The sequence below is a fragment of the Anomalospiza imberbis genome, chromosome 3, assembly GCF_031753505.1.
Source record: "Anomalospiza imberbis isolate Cuckoo-Finch-1a 21T00152 chromosome 3, ASM3175350v1, whole genome shotgun sequence".
Taxonomy (NCBI): Eukaryota; Metazoa; Chordata; class Aves; order Passeriformes; family Viduidae; genus Anomalospiza; species Anomalospiza imberbis.
This window is the reverse complement of record NC_089683.1, coordinates 69,661,027-69,684,371: the sequence shown is the minus strand read 5'-3', so window position 1 is coordinate 69,684,371 and position 23,345 is coordinate 69,661,027. Positions and strand designations below refer to the sequence as shown.

The window sequence follows — 23,345 nt, the reverse complement described above, 5'->3', positions numbered from 1 at the left end:
AGATTCTGTGGAATTAGAGGACACAAAAGGAACCAGAAGAAACAAGATCTGAAGATTATTTTAAGATAAGCAACTCAACAGTAGAAGAATTATGCGAATCTCTCAGTGAAACAGAAAAAAAAGTGTTTTTTTTTTTTTTTTAATCCCTCAATGCTTTTCATGTGCTGTTTATCTTTTAAAGGGATTTATCAAAATATGTGAGATTCTGGTAGCTGCAGTCATCCAACATACAATTGTCAGAATGCACAAAAAGAAAATGCTCAAAAGCAATCTTTGCTATTAGAAGCAATTTTAGAATTAAAGTATGCTGAAACCCACTTTGGATATCCTTTGTTTATTTTAAAAAGTGTGTCTTGTTCTTGTCAGTATGTGACTTTTGCAGATACACAAGGGACTGGCACAAGAGACCACTGTTTAACAGCTCATGTGAGGGATGGCATGGCTGAGATTGCAGCATTTGTACCTTCCTCTCTAAGGCACTGCACTGCAGTACAGATACCGAATATGATCTCAAATTCTATTTTGGAATTGAGCTGGATGGTTTGTTTGTAGTGAAGAGGTTTTAGCTGGGACGTGCAGTCCATTTATTTTTCAGGGATTACCTGTGAACCTTTCAGGTATAATTTTTTTGATTCCAAAATTAGTTGCCAAACATTTTATGCCACCTTTAAGATTATATTAGTGGATGAAATTGCTTGTCTAGTGCATGTACTGTCATGTCCCGTGTTCTGCATCTGGAAGTTGTCTGTATTTGATGTGTGCGAAGGCAGCTGGGGAAACTCTGCAGCTAATAGTTGGTCCATCAGGGAAGTTTCTTGATAGCCCTGTGAGTTGGCTGACTGATATTCTGAGAGACAGAGCTACATTTCCTCTCAGACTCTGAAGATGCTTTGATGCATCCTGCTTTTTTGAATTGTGAAGACCTGAGGAAAATCCAATGTAGGAACTTAAAATGTGGACAGACTGTAAAGAGAGTATACCACTTTCTGACCTAAGGTTTAGAATGGGCATGAGAGCTATGTCTGACTTGTACTTCTATATTTATGTGCTGTATTATTACAGGCATATTTTAAAGGTGGATTTTCCTCTTACATGGCTGTGTGGAAAATGCACAGAATGATTCTAATTCAAGAAAAGAAACGAGTCTTGATCAGGAATATGGATTTATTGAAGTATTTCTCTGAATCAAGGTAGAAGATTGGAAGTTGTGTGGAGAAAAACTGTCAGTGGACTGACCCCAGGAACTATGTGAATTAAACTGAAAAGACAGAAATATTTTTCTTCTGATTTTTGATTCATGTTGAAAATCTGCATTAGTTTTGGTATTGTTTTCTGAATTACACCTAGGCTTTTGCTTAAATTTCCTGATCTGACTGAAATAAAGCTTTGTGTGGATGACAGAAGGAGAGTCAAGAAGTGTCTATATTCCTATACTTCCTAATAAAACTTTAGTGATATAAATTTCTTTCATTTGGTAATAATACAGAAATAACATTGAACTGTAAAATGACCACATTTTACCAGGGTGATTGAAAGAATTTGAACTTCATACTGTGTTTGTTTGACACAATCATACTCTGGAATTTCTCTCTGTAGCAAAGTAAGGATAGCCTAGCATCATTTTCTGTCTCCAGTTTGTATTCTGCTAATACAGAATGTTTTGCAGGTGTATGGCACTTATGCCATGTCTGGCTGTGTTGTCTGTACGACTCTGGATATGGAGGGCCTCTGAGTCTGTCTGATGCATCTCAGTAACTGAGAAAAGGGATAAAGGAACTAGTTTTGATAACAGCTAAAAACTTTTTATAGACAACCACAGCAATGTGGAACTTAGTGCAATATCCTGTGACCATCAGAAGCGCAGCTGTGGTATTTATTTGTTCTCTTTGTAAGAAATAGAGCAGCTTAAGGGCACTGCCTGCACCATCATGAGAGGTCACTCCAGTTTCCTAACAAAGACTAGCAAGAGCTCCCATGTGGTTTTACTGCAGTGTAGTTTTATACTGTAGTCCCTGTAGTGTAGTTATTAACTAATTATGTATTCAGTTATTAAAGAACTCTTTATTTTTATTTTTTTATGTAATAACCATGGTGCAACTTGTGAGGTGAAGAGCTTAAACTCTTCAAATATGTTGCTGCTTCTTGAGCCCAGTGATGTTACTCAGCTACTAGAGGTTGGAACAAATGTTTTTGAGGCATGTGATTTAGTAGAAGCTTTTCATAGCTTCTCAGCATTGCTAAATAAAAACAAACTGGTGTGTAAATGCCTTTTGCTAGAAAAAGGAAAGACATGATAGGTAAGGTGTCATAACATGAGCTGTATTAAATTATGTGACATCTGCAATTCTTCTCTAAATGTAGTGCTCAAATGATCAGATTTAAAGTAATATTGATGTGTTTATAAGAACATTCACACTAACAACTGCATCAAATTTTAAATAAAAAGATGATGTCATTCCTTCAGTGTTGTGGCATACTTTAATATTTATCATAGTCAGGAATGACTTCCTTACAACTGTCATGTGCTTGAAAAAAAGTATATTAGGTTTCCTAGTAATTCAGACTTCCCAGAGGGACTTTGGCAAAAATCGACAAGGTATCAGTCCATAAGATGCATGGGTCAGTTAATTTTTAATGTGGATGAAGTTTTGGTTCAGGACAAGTTTTTTTGTCACTGAGATGGAGTGACAAGATCATTGTGTTTTGTGAGACAGCTTCCCAGAGGATTTGAGTAATAATGCTGCATAAGAACAGACCTGTGTTACCTGGTAGTCTTTTACTTGACTGTGGGAAATAATATCTGAAGGGTATTAGCTGGCAGAACCAAATGTCAAACACTGGCATGTCTTATCTCTCCTTCTCTCTGAAAACCTCTCTGGAATTCTACTGTGAAAACTGAGTGCACTGAATTTGAAGTATATCTCTGCTTAAATCCTTATTTCAAAGGAATGATGAAAGGAAGCAACACAAAATTTGCATTGGCTGTCTGTGAGTTTTCCTGGAGATTGCCAGAAAGTGGAGTTGTATTAATGGAATCAAGCCAGAAATGGCTGTCTCTTACAGCTATATTTCTTCTTTTTAAACCAGGCAAAGCTGGAAAAAACAAGTACCTGGGATTTGTGTGGGATGCGTTCTTTGGCTTCAGAAAAAGGAAAATGAAAAGAGGAATGTATCTTCCTTTGCTGAATATGCCAGATAATTTCCCGTGGTGTATGAACATCTTCATTATTCTGATGGGCAAGCAGAACTCCTTGTATATAAATTTAGGTGGAGGAATGAATAGAATTTGAAGAGTTCTCAGAGTAAGCCTAGGCAATTGGATAATCTGCAATAAGACTCAGAAAACTTCTGGATCGTAGGATCCATTCATTGGTAACTGATCCTCATTGTACATCAGGCATGTAGCGATGCTGATAAACATTTGAACATCACCTACAGTGTGTTTATTTCCTAGTTGTGAAATAGAATAATTTAGTTAGTTCTAACATGCTAAGCACAAGCCAGATCATTAAACCTCTCTCCACAGACACATGGTCTTCATCCTTAAGTTGCCTTTGTAAAAGCATTTGGTTCCAATGGTGACAGAAGCAACCCAAATACCTGTACAGATAGATAAGAATCCCTCTCCATCCCCATTTCTTTCTTTCTTCTGGTGTTACAAACAATTTAATAGCTCTTCGTTGCTTAAGAGTTGGATTAATCTTCTCTTAAAAGCTTGTATTAAGTAAATGTGATTTTTGATTTTTTTGCTCTGCCCCAGCTAACACAGAAAACAAAGGGTTATACCATGCCATCCTGAGTCTGCTGGGGTTTGATTTTGTGCCATGACAGCTCCACCAGGCTCTGCTGGGTTCAGCTGCCTACATCAGCAGTGTGCCTAGTTTATTGTAGTCTTGGGTCTTTCAGAAAAGCTTGTGAGTAAAAGAAAAACCACTAGTCTACTATTTAGTAATTGCAGGAGGGTGATAGCTGTACAGATAAATCCAGAAAACTCAAATGCCATCATTGTTAACTGAATTTCAGTTGGGTAAGCTTGTGAATTAATAATTCATACCCCAAGATGTTTTTCAGAAGGTCTTTACATGATGGTCTGATATGTCAGCCTTATTATTTAGTCTTTAATGACTGCTAATATGTCTCATGTGATTAATTATGCATTTAAAGAGTTACTACTTTTGCTAGTCATATGTCAATGCAAGAAGGATCAGTGGAGGCCTGGTCTTCATTTTGATCTGACCAGGGTTCTTGTAGAAATATCCTGTAAATTATCTTTGATTTGAGAAGGTTCTTGAAATCCTGCAGAAGAAACATTGCATTTTTGGATCGTTTCAGAAGATTGCATTCAGAAAATTGCATTTTCTTTCTCCTTTTCCGTTGCATGCTTCAGCTCTGGAAAGCTTCATCTTACTGAACTGGAAGACTCCAAAATCTTCAATTTCTGAACAGAATTTGTCTAGAAAGGGAGAGGGATGGAGTGTAGGAGGGAGGGATGTCATAACTTGCAGGTGAACTTTGTCATCCTTTTGAGAGGCATAGTTTGTTGCCTGGCTTTTCAGGAAAATAAAACCAACCAGCTTTTGCATAGAAAGTATTAAGTTTAGATGCAAGAAGAAACACTCCAATTTTCCACGAGTGGGAGGTGAAAAATGAGTAATTAGGTAGTGAGAATTAGATTTTCATGTTCCTAAAGGTGAATGGAGGTATCTTTATCCAGGTGAGATGTGTTGCTCATTTCAGCAAAATACTGTATACCTGCATTTTAAAATGCTGGGATATTTACACTTGTTTATTGACTAGAAGCAACTGAAAGCATATTTGATTTTTTTTTTCTTCCATCTGATCTTGGAATTCTCATACCTTTTTTAATCTACTGAAAATTAAATGGATGTGGTTTAAAGGTATATCAAATTGCAACATTGGCATATTCTGTTGAAAATGTTACAATCATCGCTTTATTCTGATTATGTCAGAAGTAAAGCATTGCTGTTTTTTCTTTTGAAATTTCCAGTTGGTTTCTATCTCATAATTTGTATGTCAGCTGCAATTGCAGCTGAATTTTCTGAATTTTTCCTTTCTTATTCTAGAAATCTGTTACTGAAGCAGAATTAGATGCTTTCTATTTTATGCCCATTTTTTATTCTGCTTTCTGTTCTACAGTTTATTTTTCTCTTGACAAGCTGTAAAGATAAAAGAACATCAGTGACAATATTTTTCCCTTCAAAACCAGTTTGTTTTGGGGGGCTGTCCCTCAGACTTGGTAAATCTGCTTATTGCAAACATCCTGTGCCTGATTTACGGAATAGTTTACTCTGGCCCTCTGCACAAAGGTTCCTTTTGCTGATGCTAGGGAAACCTCTAGGTGAGAGTTACTTTATCAATTTCTTGAGGCTGTAATCCTGTAAAGTAATCCAGTTAATATGGTGTATGAGAAGTGCTCTATCTTCCGAACTTGATGGGGGACATCTATTTCTTATGCATGACATTTGGACTTCTGTTTACACAGGAAGGCCTTGCCACACTTTTTGATTTACTACCAAAATAAACTAACATGGGTCAGAACACATATTAAGTGAAGGAATGAGGTTAAGTGGTGGTGAGCTCTGCGGGATTGTCAGTGCTAACAAAATTACTTCTTTTTGTACATCTGTAATTTCTGTTGATGAGTGAGTTTTTTTATGATGATTTATGTCTGTTACAGAATTACAGTTTGACAATTGGAACCACATCTAGAGCTTGGGAAGCGCACTTTGTTGTAGTAAGTTCTTACTCAAAAGTTACGGTTTGCTATTAGTGGTTGTACCCTAGTAATTTATTTTATTGGGAGGGGCAGAGAAACAAGGAGTTCTGCGAGTGAAATGGGTTTATAACCTTACTGTATAACTTTAAATTAAAGATTACTCAGCTGAAAAAAAATATATTCCTTTCAAAATTTCTAGCTGGATCTCATTTTCCTTGCCTAAGGAATAAATCTTTTAAATGAAAGAAATACATAAAACAGGCAGATTGGTATAACAGGTTGTTAAAGGTTATTCTATTAACAAAAGTCTGGAAGAAAATACTTATGGCACAAATATACTTTTTGGCCAGAAGCCTAAAAACAAATCCTGTATTACAAGACTATTATAAAAACCTGGCTCTCTTACCTATTGCTTAAATGATACTGCAAATCAAATGTAAATTAATTGATTTTAGTATATTGTCTAGTAGAATAATCTACCCTTCATCTGTTAAACATTCCATGAAATGATTTGTTTGTCTATGACTGTGACATCTCTATATGGCCATGTATGTTTTTTATGAGTCTGGTTCTGTTCTTGCTGGTGTTTATGTCAAACCTTCTCTAGATTTTAACCAGAGCTGAATCATGCACTAATTGTTTTGTGTGCTGTTGTATGTAATGGCCTAAATGTGTTGAATTCATGTCCTTGTCTACCATCTTAAAACAATTAATATTTATCTTGCTTAGGTGCCAGAAGCGGGTGACCTTTTGCACAATTAGTTTAAAATTGTGTGCATGTTGCTTACTGCCCATCAAAATATTTACATCTAATGGTAAATTGTTCCAACTTTGCTGCTCAGATATATCGTCTTGTCCAATTCAGAAAAGGTAATAATCCCTCATCTGCTTCTCTTTTCTGAGAAGAAAGTTAGGTTTTTCTTTTTCTACAAGTTTCCCTGACGTCTTTGTTAAGAAGCTAAATATTCTTGCAGAGTTGCATTTGCATGTTTTTCTGTTAACAGTGTGCTTTTGCTGTGTCCGGCATAAATTTTATTATGACCACCATGGAACCTGAAGTCAACTCTGACTTGGATTTGAGATTACAAATACTGTTTAATTTTCTCAGGAAGTTATCTATGCTGTGGGGGAATACTGCTTTTTAGGTACTAGATAAATGCAAAAATGCTACTTCTTACTATTTATCTTTTGCTCTTTCAATGTCATATTTTAATTAATACCTTGTAAAAAAAATATCTTTTTACTTGGTCTGTATTACAAGGTCATGAGATCTGTTTGTCTTGAAGCATTTACCACTGCAATTACTTTTGTTTACTTACTGAGAAAAGTATCAATTATACTTCAAAGTAAGAAATTATCTTGTCACAAAGTTTCTGAAACATGAGCAGTGCATCTGTGATTTTTATTTGGTGTCTGCAAGCCGAAGGAAAGTCCATTTTAGGAATATCAGCACTTGGTGGAACTGAGCTCTTGCTGTGCAACATTGCTTTTTCAGCCTCATATATTAACTATGGCAGTGGCAAAATAGCTAAAATTATGTGCACTTTCAAATTCATTGTAGAGATCAGGTAAGCATTAAAATGCATCTGCTAGTTTTCTGAGCTCATCTGAGTGATTTGCCTTGCATTTGGATTGGAGCAGAATATATAATGAGAAAAATATATAGGCATAGGAATATGCCTTCTGCTCACATTTGTCTAATCTGCCTAGTCCAGCACTTGAGCTCTTGTCTTCCAGTAAAACTGCAAGGCTTAAGCGGAAAAAAACGTCAACCAGTTTTCTTGATTGTACATGGTTTGCATGGCAGTATCTGGTAGCAGACCATTTCTAGCTTATATGCTGCTGAAATAGTCTGTAAGCTTCTTTATATTTACTGGATTTTCCATTCACATAAGCAAACTTTCTGTGAACCCTTGCATGTTTTATTCTACAGTTTCCAGCTATCTTGTTCAGAAACTTCTAATCTATGGCATGGTCTCATGACTGTGTTTACTTGAAATGCTGTATAGCAGTTTTTTTTTTGTTTTTTTTTTTTGTTTTTTTTTTTTTCTCCTTAAACACGGGAGTTAATTTTATCAGAGTTAAGAAAATAGTGATACTTGTATGAAAATGTGCCTTCTTTTATCTTCTGGTTTTCTTGGTGCTTTTTGATTTGTGTATGGGATTTTTGGAATCTTTTTCACATCTAAACTAACCCATATCTGGAATTGAAACTTTTCTTTCCAAAACATATATCCCTTTCATTGTGAAGAGCTGGAGTGGTGAGCTCAAAATGGTAGTATTTTGTCTTGAAGAGGATGATCTTGAGAAAAATTGAAGCATGTATAAACAACCTTTTGCTGTCTTTTAAAATTGACCTACATTCTTTTCTTCTTCTAACCCAGCTCTTGCTGAAGTAAAGGTTAATATATTTGTTGATTTAAATTTAACATTTGTTTAAAGTGTAATATATTTTTATAATAAAGATTTTATACCCGAAAGAGATAAGAGCATTGTCTCTTAAACTCATAGTAGTTTTATAATTTAACAAATATGGGTTACTTTTTTTTTCTCCTTGGGGTGGAAAGCAAGTTCTAGTCTGTAATTTGTGTTTCTTGGTAAGGAGCTACAGCATAGTAAAATCATAAATGACTACATTTTTTTAAGACTGGACATGTTTTTCTGAAAGCTGTACTAAAGCTTTCTATTCTCCGACACTAGTTTGTGTCAGAGAATAGAAAATAATTTGGGTGGACTTGGATACTACAGGTCTAGAAGGTAGCCCAAAATACCTATTTTTTCCACACATTATGAGGTGAGAGAGATCTTGGTGCAGAAGAGAGTTCCATCACTCTACTCAATCCTGCAGGGTGGAAAACAGATCAGAATTGTACTACACAGATTTGGTGCTGACTTCCAGGAGGAATTTATCCCCCATTTGCTTTTAATTGCAGTAGCTTCAAACTTCTCATCAGGAAGAGAAAGCTCATCAGGAATGGATTGTACTTCTCCCATCAAACCCCCTGGTCTCTGGAAGGCAGTTATGTCAGGTTCAGCTGGAAACATGAACCTTTTACTTCAACTCTCACAGAAGCTCCTGAGTTTACAACTCCTGGTGGCCAAGGATTTTTTACCTCTGGATGTGTAAGCAAATTCAGATGAGAAAGTGAGCAGTGTTAGAATTCACTAGGTTTTGGTTGTGTAACTTTGGTTACATCAATAGTGTTCTTTTAATATCTGGTCTAGGGATGGTAGCTCCAGCTCGTAGCTGTTGTTTACCTGTTTATTTTCAGATTCATCATTTGTGCCAAGGATTGGATATATACATACATATATATATATATATTTTTTTTTTTTTTTTTTTTTTTTTTTTTTTTTTTTTTGTGTTGTGTTTTGTTATGCAGACTTTGGCCATAAGAAATCTTATTGCATTTTTCTGGTACATTTCAGTGCATTAGTTGCACAGCTCACCTGGCATGGTTTTGCTGGCAAACTGGGTTAAACAAAGGAGTGAATCAAGCAATTTTTTAGTTTTGGAGATTGCAAGATAAAGAATGAAAAGGTGGGTTTTTTTTTTTTTTTGAAGATAACTAAATCATGAGCAATGTGATGATTTATGACTGCTCTTAGTATTTAACTTAACTATGGATTGATTTTTAAACAACAAATATTGTGGTATTCATTTTTCTCTTTGGTTTAGCTTTTTCTTTGTATCAGGGAGGGAAATCTGATTGGAGGGCTTGAAAGATAGTGGGGTCCAGGAAAGTGAGAAATAAAGTGCCACTTTGTTTAGTTTGAGGTTGTAAAGATCACCTGTGGAGCAAGTATTATGGATTCAGGCTACTTGTTACATAAGGAATTTGGGATCTTTGAAATATATTAAAAAATTGCTCTTGCTACTCTATCCTAATACTTGGCTAAGAATCTCTGTGGAAAGCATTCTGTGAGTAACGGTGCTTATGAGTGAAGATTGAGGATCCAATGACAAAATATATTTTGACTACTAGAAAGAATGTGTGGTCTAACTGACAGCACATTGGCTAAGGCAATATGGCCTCTGACTTCTGCAAGTTCATCCTGTGAAGAAGCAGCTTAAGTACAGTGTTGTTGGAAACAAGAGTAATCCTCAGAACCCTCTTTAGGTATTGAAAACGTCAGCTAAAGTAAGATATATAATCATTATATCCTCTACCTCTGCTGCTAAAACTGGATTTGGTAAAATGTGCATCAATGTGGGAATTCAAACCCAGATTGCCATCTATAATATCAAGTCACATTCCACTCCCTGTAAATTGTCTGGAGACTGATGGATCAAAACTACCCAAATTAATTATAATTGTCATTGTTTTCCTGCTGATTTTTGGCTGTTCCAAGGGACTGAGCAGGTGTTTAAATTGAACTGGGGTTGTCTTGGTGATTATTGCAGTCTGAATAGTCAAAATTATTAGTGATGAAACACTTGACATTTTTTGGATTTTTTACAGAACCACTGGGGTTGAAAGGGACCTCTCAAGATCATCTAGTCCATTTTGCTTTTGAGCTCTCCATAGATGCAGTTCACAGTGTCTTGGGGCAACTTATTCCAGGGTTTGGAATGTCCACCTAGAGGAGGGTAAAAAAGTAATTTCTGGAGTTGAGCCTCTCTCATCTCAGGGCTCACCAATAGTTTTAGAACCTGTATTGGTCCAAGCAAGACATCATGAGATGTCTATGACATCATGCACTGAGCCCGATAACATGACTACAGGACTTTTTCATAATGAATAAAAGTACCCTTTTAGAAGAACTTAAGAAAAGCTGTTCACATTCAGAATTGAAATAGTCAGTGATTAGGGTACTCTTACAGGATTAGAATTCCAATTATCATTCCACATCTTCCCTTTTCCAGCTCTGGACATTGGAGTAAATTACGAGACTTCTTGATATGTGGCTTTTCTTTATTTTCCAGAAACAACACTAGAAAGCAATAAAAAAGTGAGTATTTCTCATTAGAAGGCTAACTACATTTTTTCAGAACAGTACCTAACAGTACCAGTTACCAGTTATGTAACCTCAGAAGAGACTTCGTTACGAGAAGAAAAAGATTACAGGAAAGAACATTTAGAAAATGCAAAATACATATGTGAAATATTTCATCATCATCAGAGAAATTAAAAGGCACAATTAATCTGATGGCCACAATGAATAAGCAGAATTATTTCTGCAAGTATATAAATAAGAAGATGTAAAATTTCAAGTGTTTAAGTCAGCTTTGATTTGAGAGAAATAAATGTTGAAGACTCTTGGCAGAGAAATATTTGGGGTCTTCAGATAGTTGCAGTTATATTGCATCAGTTTGCATTTGCAAAGCTGGGTTTTCCTCCACTGTTTGAATGGTCTAAGTCCATCTTGTGAGTTGTCACAATCTGACTTTTGACCTAAAGCAGGGAAGTTTCATGTTTTGGGTTCTAAACTGAAGCAATTTTTTTGGTCAGTTTCCTGGGTAAGGATGGGGTCCCTAAACTGTCAGACAAATCTGGCTCTGTTTGGCTCTGCTGGACATGATACTAAGACAAGTACTAAAACATTAAAACATCTTCATAAGATGTTTTACTCTTTCTTGTGTGGTGCTGTCTTGGTGACAGCAACCAAGTGGTAGTGATGTGATTTGCTAGTGCAGATGACCTGCTTGTGGTTTAACCCAAATTTGACTTGGTTTTGCTCAAAGTGTCCTGTTGGTAGTCACTTAAAATGGCACAAGTCGCTTGTTATTTTTACACATTCATGTCTCTGCTGCATAATGGGAGCTCTTAAACGGTCATATTAGAGATAGTTACATGCAAAAACCTTGCATTTTTTGTCCAGGAATAGGTACTCAGTATTTAAGAGACTGATACAAAGAAATTGTTGATGACTGGTGCTGGCACAAAACACTAATTTTGATTTGAGGTTTGTCTTGCCAAAAGAGCTCTGGCTTTGTTGGACTCTCGTCTGCTTCTGTGGGTGTATATGTGTGTATGAGTATGGATGAAAGTACATGAATGTTTTTTCTGAGCATTTTCCTGTGTTTAATGTCAATAGGAATCTTGAAATAACTTAAACCATTGTCAGAAGGCCCAGTCTATAGTGGAAGATCTGCCCTGCTTATAGATTTGTACTTGTCACCCATTAGTTTGATAAGAGACAATATATACATATGGAAAAAAAACAATTTTCCGTGTAACATTGGTATTTTAATTCTGAAACACTTATATTTGTCTCTTAGTTGTTTAACCTGTAAGTTTGAATGAAACTTTATCTGAAGGAAATTAATTTTGGGAGAGAATTTGAACAAAGAGAACCAATGCTGTGTTTTTCTTAAAGAATTGGGTGTAGGTAGGTCTAAGGAGAGGGGGGACAATAGATATCTTTCTTAGTGAGACAAAACATGAGGAGCTATGATGTATATTCAGTTATCAGAGGAAAGACCACAGCGGTTGGATAAAAGAGGAAACAAGGGACAAAATTAATTACTGTTATTGATTGCATTTTGAAGTGCCTGGAGGGCTCAGCTGAGGCAAGGGTGCCACTATGCTACTGTACAAATGTGCAGCATGTCACAATTCCTGCCTCAAAGAGCAGAGGAACCCTGAGATGACACCAAGGGACAGGAAAATGAAGTAGTGTGCCCAGGAACACAGAGGGTATCTTGGTGTTCATTCCAATCTCCTCTGGATTCCTGGTGAATTCCAATACAGAGAATTGGAGGGCTGTGCCTTTGAAGATGAGGACATACAATACAGACATTATGGGGGAGGATACTGGAAGTCAGTGCATAGAGTCAAGGCCTCATGGACAGAAGACTGAACCAAAAAAGGTGAATTTATTTCCAACTTATTCAGTGGCTGTTATCAGAAACGTGAAGATGTCTTTGTACAAAATGTGTAATATTGCTAATAATAGCATAGTTGGAAAAAAGATACATCGCAGTTATTGAGTTGAAAGTTCTAAATTGTGGTTGCCTGATGGTTTGAGATAATGCCTGGTCTTTAATGGTAATATTTAATTTAAAGTAGAATGCATTGTGATTCCTGTGTTTATGGCATATCAGGCTAAAAAGACTGGGAAGAAGTTATTTTTGACAAGCTATTCTTAAAGGAAAAAATGAAAGGGGGGACATGGCAGTTATTCTGAAAAACTGCATAGCCAAATAATAACTGTAAGACATGCATCCTAGAGACCTGGAAGTGTTGAGCCCTCCTGTACTGGGTGGTGTGGGAGCATACACATCCTCACATAAAATCATACTCGAGTAGAATGTTTTGTCATAAATGAGCAGAAACAGCAACCAATTTGTTCATTTATTCAAAGTTTCAAGTGTTAATGGATAAGCTCTGTTTGCTCCATCCATATACTGTAAAACCTGAAAGGAACTTTGGCATCTGTATAGTCTTTATGAATGTACTTGTCCTAAGTTATTTCTTTTGATTTCATGTAACCATTAGAAGAATGAAGCTAGGCTAACAATGTGGGGGGGATTTTTTTTTTGGTCTGGTCTGAGTAAAACAATTGGAATTTCCTGAAATGCCTAAAAAGAAAATGTATTTAGAATTGAATAAATGTAGGAATTCTCAGATTATGTTTTCAAGGAGATGACTTTGGAGGTAATCGTTAACTCTTACGTTTGTTTTTTCTGTGCACCAATGAAATATGTTGTGTTCCATGTACATAGAATTGTTTTTTCAACCTGTGTTGTAATGTACCAATATTATAGGTGATCAGTCTGGCTTTTAGTTGTACTTAAAAGCTGGCTTATTTAAATGTTATTTCCTTGCTGCTGTATTATGTCAATACACGATACCTTCTGGATGAGAAGTCAAAGCACGTTGCAATTTGCTCTTGGATGTAGGATTGACCATCCTTGGTCATGAAGACATATGCAATGAGAAAGAAAGGTCCCTAATGCTAGCATAAATTAAACTCTTAATTTGGACTCTAAAATCCTGAATTGTAGTTAGCTATTGGTTTCCCTCCCTGAACTTCAGTATATTATCATTATTGTAGAAAATTCTGGATTAAATATTTCAAGTGAGGGTAATTAATTCTTACAATCTGGTTAATCTGTCTGTTCTGTGAAAACAGTGATAATTCAGTTTGATTTTTTTAAAAATTTGTTTCAGATTGTGATTTCTTGGTACAAGCAAAATAATGAAAGAACAATGAATTATATGACCTTACAGGTTTTGGGGCTTGTGTTCTGGTAAAGCAGTGAATTAAAAAAGTTAAAAACTTGAATAAGAAAAATGTTGAGTGGTTTTGCACAATGGATTTGTTTAATTTGTGGAAACTACCTTTAGTAAGCTTTGTATAGCTCAAGATTTTCACTTTTTGTTTCAGTACAGTTCAAGGATGCTCTTCTAGCCAGATCTTCTGTCTTTATTGTCCTAGTCAAGTTACTACACAGATATTACTAGGTATACTCAAGGTATTACTGGGTTGTCAGAAGAACAAAAGATGATTTTGTTGTTGCCATTAAGTCCTGGTGAGAGCCAAGGCTGGCATTTTTACTAGATTTAATGACTCACCTGAAATTGGCATGCAAAACTGTACTACTGAATAAAAAAGACAAACAGAAGCAGAGATGTGCAACGTGTAATACATTGTTTCTAAAATGAACAGAAATACCATATGAAGATGGAGTCTGAAGATTTAAGCAAAACAGGGATGTCACTCAGCATGCAGTACCAACTGTTTTCAGCTTATTTAGTATGCAAGAGCATAGTTGCAGATGACTCACAGTTAAAATGCCTTACATAAAATTGCCAAAGTATTTAGTTCACGTCAGGTGATGGAAAGACACTTTAAAAATAGTAATAACAACTGTATTCAATTACTCTCACTGGTTTATATTTTTGTGGGTTTTTTTTTTAGTCTTTTTTAAAAGATCCTTTCTGTGGTCTTATATAAAATATTAAAATGATGCCTTAAAAGGAATAATTAAAAGAAATTATGCAAGATGGCATTTTTTACTTGTGATTTAGTGCCAGAAGTTTACCTTACTCAGGAAAAGCAAATTCCAGTCCGGAGTAGACATTGCTATCTGAAAAGAAAGGCCATTCTAAAACTCTTGACTCTTGCTAACATACTGCGTTCCAAAAATCTGTGTATCTTCCATACACTTCATCAGTGCTCCCAGAGAAATAGGCTAGCCTGCTTTTGTCCTTAATAGCAGTGCTTTTGGGTGCTGTATTTATGTATTTACTACAGATTACATAACAGCATAAAAATAACTGAAGGTCAAGGGGTACATTTAGTTCAGTATTTTTTCTCTAGTAGTGGTCAGTAACACAAAGGGAAGAGGACAAGAATATACTTTCCCCATCTCTGTTGTGTGCTGCCAGCCTGTAGCAATCTGTGTCTTGAGGGAATTAGTCTCAGGCTTGGTGACACTGAATTTGGTAGCAAATTGAGTTCCTCAGCTGCAGTGGATGTTAAGTGGGGAAGCATTTCTTTTTGTTTGTTTTGAAGCCTCTGTGTACAACTTTTGATTGATAATCTCTAATTCTTGTACTAGAAAGGGCAGTGAATCATAACTGAAAATAGTACTACATGCATTTGCAACTATTGTGATTTTTTTTGGGTAGGCTTATACAAAAGGTTCAGTACTTTTAAAATCTGTTGTTCACTCTTGAAACAGAATCAGCTGTTGAAAAAACAGTGGGATTTCTTTTAGCAGTAAGTGGGGTACTTTGTGTTTTTTTCTATAATCTCATATTCCCCATCCACTTCCCTTTTTGTAGTTCATAATTTGTACATTTATGGAAGGCCTTGTAGTTGCAGAATTTCTGACTTTTTATAGTCCTAACAGTTGCATTTGTTTGAAGCCTGCATTCTGGGGGCTTCCTGGCCCTTTGTAGCAGCAGCAGCCTGTTTGTCTCTGTAGCTATTCGGAAAGGTGTTTGGGGAATTAGGAATATTGTCAAACATGCTTATGACTTCACCTGAACTGAGATGATTGCTACTTGCTTATCGTGCTTTCATTGTTGTGCTGAAATATTTTTCCTTGTGGATGCAGTGCTGCATGTTTTTGTCTCTGCATCCTGAAATGGGGTTTGTGTTGAATAGCTCACAGAAGCATTTCTAGGAGTGTACAGAGAGAGCCATGGTGGTTGATGCTGCTTGGGAAGAGAAATCCAGTCTGCTGTGGGGGGGTAAGGATCAGAATGCCTCAAGTCAAATGGTATGGACTAAGCACCAATATTTTTTTGGGTTTCTAATTGCTGACTCTCTTATTTGCCCTTTTGAAAAGTTGCTGCTGTCATATATTTGAGATAGATATGGTTGAGTTGGAGCTTAAGAAACCTGAAGTTGTGGTGTTCAGGTCTTTTTAGCAGGACGACCCAAGAAGTCAACCGCAGCTGTGGTCAGATAATTGTGGGCAACACTGTGGCCAGACGGAGGAACAAGGTGTCGTCTTCCATGGTAGCACAGGCTGCTTGTTTCGCAGTGCAGGAAAAGAGATCCATCCTTATTATCCCCCTGGCATGCCTGTATTGTGAGGACTGGCAGGATGAGAAGGGATTCAAACCCTGACCTTCATGCATGTGTAGGTGAGCAGAGCAAATAGGGAACAGGCGGTGGATTATGCGGTGCTGTGAGGGAACAGGCAATCTGTAATATGCCACAGCTAAATGCTCACCCTTTACTCAGGGTGGAGGACAAACTTACAGTCTCAATGCTTTATTGTTAAGGTAAAAAGGTGAAGTAAATCTTCTTGCATCCTGTATAGTTTTACAGTAATAGTGCTTAGCAATTATGTCTTGCCTTTGAGTGCTGGAAAGTATTAGCTACTGCCACTGCTCAAAGTAAATCTCAGAGGTAAAAAATGGTAAAAAATTATCATTCCAATAGCTGCAGTTTGTTTAAAAAAGCAACCAAGCAAAATCCAAACAGCAGTATAGGTGTTTTTAATTTGACTTTTACAGTTAAACATACTCTTTGCAATAAAGTGGATATTTTTTTCAAAAGGAACTCTGAAAGATTACTGAATTGATTAATATTCAGAGTGGGCTGCTGTCTTGAATGTAACAATGGTAAGAAATAAGAATTCCATTAAAACAAAACATTAATAATTACTGCTGTTCCATATGCTTAAATTTAATTGTGATGAGAACTTCCTCCCAGTCAAATATTCAAATGAAGGCTCTTGAAGCTCCCAGTGTCAAGATAGAAGCGAGATGAAGAGAATATCCTCAGGTAGCAAAGAAAATTATGTTGCTCCTTCTATTGCTCCTTTTCCATCTGGGCAGTCGATATTGTTTGCAAGTCCCTCAGTAAAGATTTAGGGGAGAGAGAAAAATCCAGCTGCTTGTGGTGTTAGCTGTGCATTGCAAATAAAAGTGTCTCTAAGTACCAGGATGGTAGCTGAGTGGTGAGCATCTCCGGGCTTCTGAAGTTCTGGATGGGGGTCACTAACTCTTTCCTTTCAGTGATGACCCCTAACGCTTGGAGATCGTGAGGGATGAAAATTGAAAAATACAAGGTTGGCTAAAAATACTGTTAATTTCAAGCAGAAAAATTGCTAACTTTTAGGTTTCCGTTTAGATACGATTTTAAGAAAGATATGTTTTTAAAGTTTGGTAATAGATCCTTTTTCTTATATAAGATTTAAGGTTAAGATTCTTCAGAGCACCTGCATTCCATTTTCAAAAGCAGTATTTACTAAAAAGAACATATTTCATTGTAATTTTAGGACAAGAAAAAGTGCATGTTATTTTTAATTATTAAGATATAAGAGCAGAAAAGTCTTCAACTTTGGCCTTGAGGGTGTTTATTGTCATTTCAGCTTTGGTTTTTAAAACCAAACTTCTTTTTATGAAAGAGAGAGTTATGAGAGGCTCCCAACTTGTTTCCTTTTCTGTTTTTTACCCACTGAGCTGTGTCTTTTTGTAGATGGGAGGCATGTGTCCCTGAGAGATCATAAGTACTCCCCTCCTCCTCACTAGATGGACATCTCACATCCTTAGGCTAATAGGGAGAATAATGTATTTACATTATTGCTTCATTTAAACAATAACTGTTGGTAAGAAATAAATACCTCATACCCAAATGGTATCTGAGTATTTAAAAGTTTGGCAAGTTTTCAGGAGGATAGGAATGAATTCAGCACTGAACTGCTGCTGCTTCTGTGGAAAACAATGAGCTGTGTCATTTGATCAGGGACAAAATGACTACTGAGCAGGGGTGATTTTGAGGAAGTAGCGTTTAATAATAAAGAAAGAATACAATTTCCCATGTGAAACCATTCCTATAGCTTGATTGTAAACTAGATAGTGTAGTTAATGTGTTAGGGTGAGCAAACAGAAATGGGTTGTAACTGTCTGCTTCCCTAAAATCCTCTTCTGACTTTTTTGCTTCTTGCTGCTGCTGGTATACTTGTCCACTGGTTTGTTTTGTGGAAACACCTCCCTGTATTCCCTTGCAGTCCTCCTTGCATAAGAAGCATAAAACCTTTTTTCTTTTTTTTTCCCTTTATTTTTCCTGCTCAAAGAAGACATGAAGCATTTAGTTGCCTCTATTGAACTCATGGGAAGAGTGTTGCATGAATGAATGGAGGTCAGTTGCTATACTGTAAGAGCTTAGTCTTCAATTATCTGTTTTTCTGGTCTGATTTGGCCTGTACTATTCAGTACAGTTCCATTTTACTTTGTAGTATGTGCTGGTTCTGGCCAGGACAGGGGCAATTTTTGCAGTAGCCAGGAGGGGCATGACTAGGACCTGGAGGTTGTTTTGTACCACTTCAGTCACTGCTGGGGTGGGGGAAAGGGTTCTGGTCTGGTTGAGTATGTATGGTGGAGGGAAGCCAAACAATCTGGTATTTGTCTATTTTCAGGGGGTTTATCTGTGAATTGTTTCTTTGTTGTACCCTCTGTCATCAGCATTTTTGCTGTTACTGTTCATTTTAATCTCATTGCTATCTCCAGTAAATAGTTCTTATCTTAATCTGTAATATTTGCCTTATATACCTACAATTCTCCTCTCCATTCCACCACAGGAGTGAGAGGAAGGGGAAGGTGGGGGAGTGTGAGAGAGGTGGTGTGGCTTGAACAGTTCTGATGGGGCACTGAGTTGGAGAGAACCATTCCTAAACCACGACATATTAGGACAATGTAGTAGCTCTGGCAGATTTTGACATACTGCTCTGAACTGGGCTGAGAATGCCTGGATTGCTCACCCAGAAGCCTGTGAGACTCGTGTTTTGTACCTTGGACAGAAGCAGTCTCGCACTGGGGTTTTTGCTGTGTTATCTTCTCTGAAATGATGCTGTCTCAGAACTGCCTGATGCTGGATGCTCTCGCTGATTTTTACTGGCAGCTGTAGCTACCATTTTTTAAAGTCAAATCCTGAATATGTATGATCTGTCTAAAAGTGGTTATGGTAGGCAGAGTTTGCCATGTCTGCACTCCCTAAACAGCCTGTATTGTCTCTTGAGCTTTTCATTCTTTCTGAGAGTGCCATAGCACCTTTGCATTGACACATCTCATAGGTTTAGCTGTGCTTGTTGGGGCTTGCAGAGCCCACTCTTGCTCTTTGGTCTCACTTCCCCTCTTAGCACAAGTCAAAGTTTTGCCCAGTGATTCCGCTGTTCTGTGGTAGGTCATCCTATGTGTCTAAGGTTGAATATTCAGTGACTCCTCTTAAGTCCACTGGAAAACAACTAAGCTAAGTCACATCTCTTTGAAAGCAAAGCACAAACCCCTAAGCAGATAATATTCTGTTATGAATTAGTAATTTCCTTTGACAATATGATCCTGTGGCTATTTACCCTCAGAGATAAAAATCATGCTTTCTTTTCCTGTGACATTTTACCCCTTATTTGTCCTCTAGTGATGTCTAATTACCAAAAGATAAATTTAGAAAGCATTTATAACGTACAGTGGCATAAGTACTTGCAGTTTTTCTGTGAAATATGACAGAAGTCTTGTTTGTACCTTTGTCAGGTTTAGTTTTATTTTTGTGTGGAGTTGGTTTTTCCATGCAGTGGCTTCACCATAAATTATATTCAAATAGACACAATCATTTCCCATATCCTTTATTGTATGTGTATCTCAGCTGCTTTCATTTTTCTACCTCAAGATTTTGTAGTAGAGGTAGCTTGTCCTTTAGAACAATCTCTAGTTTTGATCCAGTTATAAATCATGGTTTAGGGTGGTCTTTTTCCCCCTGTAATTTCTTCGTCAACTAACGTTTCAGTTTTCTTACATAATTCAGTGATGGTTTATCTTTATTTTCAGTTTCCTCACAAAATAGAATTACTTATTTCTTAATTAATTGCTATATTTTTTCCTCAAATAAGGATCACTGATGTGTTATTTTAGTTTTTTAGATACTTAAGTACTGAAGGAGTAGGTGAACTAATATTAGGTTTCTTTTCTTTCCTGGATTACATCTCTCAGGTTGTTTACATTTTCTGTTTATCTGGAATAGTTAAATTATCATCTATGTATTTAAAAAGAAATGCATTATGTGCTTTTTATCTTAAAAAAATCACGTCATCTTTCAAGAGTAGGGTGCAAGAGTATTTTTGCAGGTGTCAGAATGTGCCAACATAGTTTGAGTTATGTAGCATAGTAAAAAAAATGAAAGGTAGGATTTTTTTTTAAGTTGCGTGACTAAATAAATTTTATTTAGTTACTTGTCCTACAGATCTCTGCAACAATCAATCAACTGCTGTTAAAGCCTGTGGTATTGATTTTGATATGTAGTATCACAAGCAAGCCTGAAGGCAGTGTGGTGGTGACATGCTGAATGTGCCTCAACAGAGCCTGTTCACAGAGGCAAGCACAGGAAGGCTGGAAGCTGGTTCAGTTTTCAGTTTTTAGGTGCACAGATAGAAAGTGAATGAGCTTATAAGCATTGGTCTTGCACTGTATATTTAGACTTATTAAGCCTTAGAACTTTCGTTATATGAATGATTTAATAAATCCATTTACGTTGGAGATTTGTGTCCTGCTGTTGCTTACATAATGGTGATCTCACATAGTTCACCTCAGTGTGAAGCTCCCAGATGTGCATGAGTGCTTGTGTCACTTGTGAAAAAAAAAGCATGTATGGGGGCTGGGTACATCTGCAATTTGTCATCACGGACTAACTTAAAATTAGGTGCATTCATATGCACACATGAAATTGTTGAGATTCAAAATATGCACATCACTATGGTCTTCAAGTTTTTATTAGTGAATTAAGCTAGGCTAGGGCTGGAGAAGTGGGTTGAAATCACAGTAATGTAAAGGCACCTTTTCAAAAATTGTACCCCTTACCATGGTCACCTTTGTAGTTGTACAGTGCTTGTTTTATCGATAATTTTTCATTTTCTCTTGTGATCAGAGCACACAGTATGGCTTGAGATCAAAATGCCAGCAGCATTCTGTAGTCATAGGCAGGATCAATAATGCAGTGATTTAAATTTTGTGAAGTTTTTAGACTCTTATGTCTTAAAACCAGTAGTATATTCATAAGCTACTTCAAATTTTACAAAATGTTAACGTTATCAGAGCATCCCTTTGCTGTATCTCATGATACTGAGTCTTCACTGTGCCTGAAGTTATTTCTCCTTTGCTGCCCACGTTGCCAACAACTGTTGTACGAAGGCTGCTCTCCTAGGCTAAACTCAAATGTCCTATGCTATGTGCTTCCTCTCGTTGGGGAGAGGAAGACATGTCTCTTCATTGTAAAGAGCCTTTGTTTGCTTAAGTGACAAGCCAGAGCTTTTTACCGTTCTTTGCAGTGTGTTTCAGCAAAGGATATGCTTGGTGTGTCTTCCCACCCAGGCTGGATAAAATCAGGCTTCTGCCTTCAGGTCTTTGTTTTCAGTGCTGTTGTATTATGGTTTATCCAGGTCAGGTGCTGACATAAATGAGGATGGTGTTTTTTCTCCTCCTGTCAACAAATATTAAACCAAGAACACCAAGATTACTTTCCAAGCCCTGCGCTGACTTTGTCTTGGTTCCAGGCATTATTGTGGGGTGTGATGTTGGAATATACTCTGTTCTGAGACTGGATTTTCCAGTGTTGAGTGGGACTCAACACTGGAAAATCCAGTCTCAGAACAGAGACAATGACATCAATAGAGGAGGCAGATGTACTGCAGCATGGGTTGATACTGCTCAGTTTTGATTCTGAAGCTTGATTTAGATCAGTGAAGTTTCCCTGAAGTACTCTGCATAAATTAGCATGCTGAGGGTTTCAGTGGCACTTTGAGAGATTTGTTCTTCTTTTCATAATGAAAACTGTTATCCATTTAACTAGGTGTTAAGTGTTTATTAGGCTTTGTCTTATTGATATCTGTCTGTAAGAAATGAAGAATAACAAAATTTAAAAAATTTATTAGTTCCTGACCAACTATCATTAAGGGCTGTCAGATGAGCACTTATCTTTTGATTGTATGTCCTCAATTTGACTTCAAGTCTAACCTATTAATTGGGAAGGAAGATTTTCATATGTTCAATTTCAGACCCTTGAATCTATTTGAAAAGTTTATTGACATTCTCTGTTGTGACCTCTGTGGGAAGAATAGGAACATTTAGACTGTGTTGTCTGAATCTACCCTCTGTAACACTTAAGCATGCTGTGTTTGCTGAGGCACCATGAAATTCAAGAGTAGCAGCACTGATTTGAGTTCTCTCTGCCTTAAAACCCACAACTTCCAAAGCTGTATATTTCTGTTCGTCAGCCCTCAGCTGTTCCAAATCCAAAGTGTAAACAAGAAAAATCCAGTGTTCCCATCCTGCACAAAATTGTGATTTTTCTTCAGTTTTAAAACCTTCAGTGAGTGCATGAACAGGGACACTGATAAACTTGGCTTTCTGTCTGCATGTCTGTGAAGCCTGCCTGAAAGCTCCTAAAATGTGTCTTTTAAGTTCTTCTGTCAGTGTTAGAAGTTGAGTTATAATCAGATTATTTTAAAAATCATGTAAGTGTGTGCAAAAATTTGTAAATTAATTTTGTTTGGTGTTTTTTATTTCCTCCTTTCTGAATTAGAATGAAAATACATAGCGGATTTGTAAATTAAATTTCACATCCCTGGTAGCAGGAGCTACATTTATATAAGCATATTTTGCTTTTACATAAACAAAATCTAATGGTTCACTTTGCCATTTGACCAACTCATAGCCTGCCTGGTAAATTAAATTTATTGCTAGCCTTTTTTCATAAATCCAAAAATTTGGATTAAGTCTTTTCAACTTAGAAATTTAGAATTTATTATTTGCTTTTCCAATTCAGATTGTATCAGATTGTGTCTTGCATCTTAAATCCTGTCTTTCTCTGGGATGTCCAAGAGCTTGACTGTTCTGAGTGGACGCCTGGCCTGAGCAGTGGGAATTTCAAAACTGCACCATCAGGGTTTGGTAGCTAGAGCTGCTGCTCCTCTACCCCTTCTGTGTAATGCTGAGCACTGCTGAACCAGCTTTCATAGATGGTTGTGTTTTCTTGATTGTCTGATACAAAATACCTGGATCTGAGTTGGAGAAGTGCTGAATGCTCACAGGTGCAACAGAATCCAGTATAGGATGTGTTTGGAACATGTAAATTGTTATTTAATTGTAAGTATTCCAAAAGCGCTGCTCCCAGCAATGCGTGTTGGACACAAAATTAGTTGGTCCTTTTTACC

The 23,345-nt window shown here is 36.8% G+C and overlaps 1 protein-coding gene across 7 annotated transcripts in view; it reads left to right on the top strand.

Moving 5' to 3' along the window:
- RYR2 (ryanodine receptor 2) overlaps positions 1-23,345 on the top strand; it is a 377,495-nt gene that overhangs the window by 4,268 nt on the left and 349,882 nt on the right. For 6 of the 7 annotated variants that reach the window (XM_068184983.1, XM_068184978.1, XM_068184980.1 and 3 more), the window contains exon 1: positions 5,645-5,755. The exons of the other annotated variant lie outside the window; for it this stretch is intronic. In XM_068184983.1, the coding sequence (XP_068041084.1) occupies positions 5,660-5,755 (96 nt within the window). In that variant the 5' untranslated portion in view covers positions 5,645-5,659. Of the gene's footprint in view, positions 1-5,644; positions 5,756-23,345 lie in introns of those variants that run through there. 7 annotated transcript variants of the gene reach the window in all.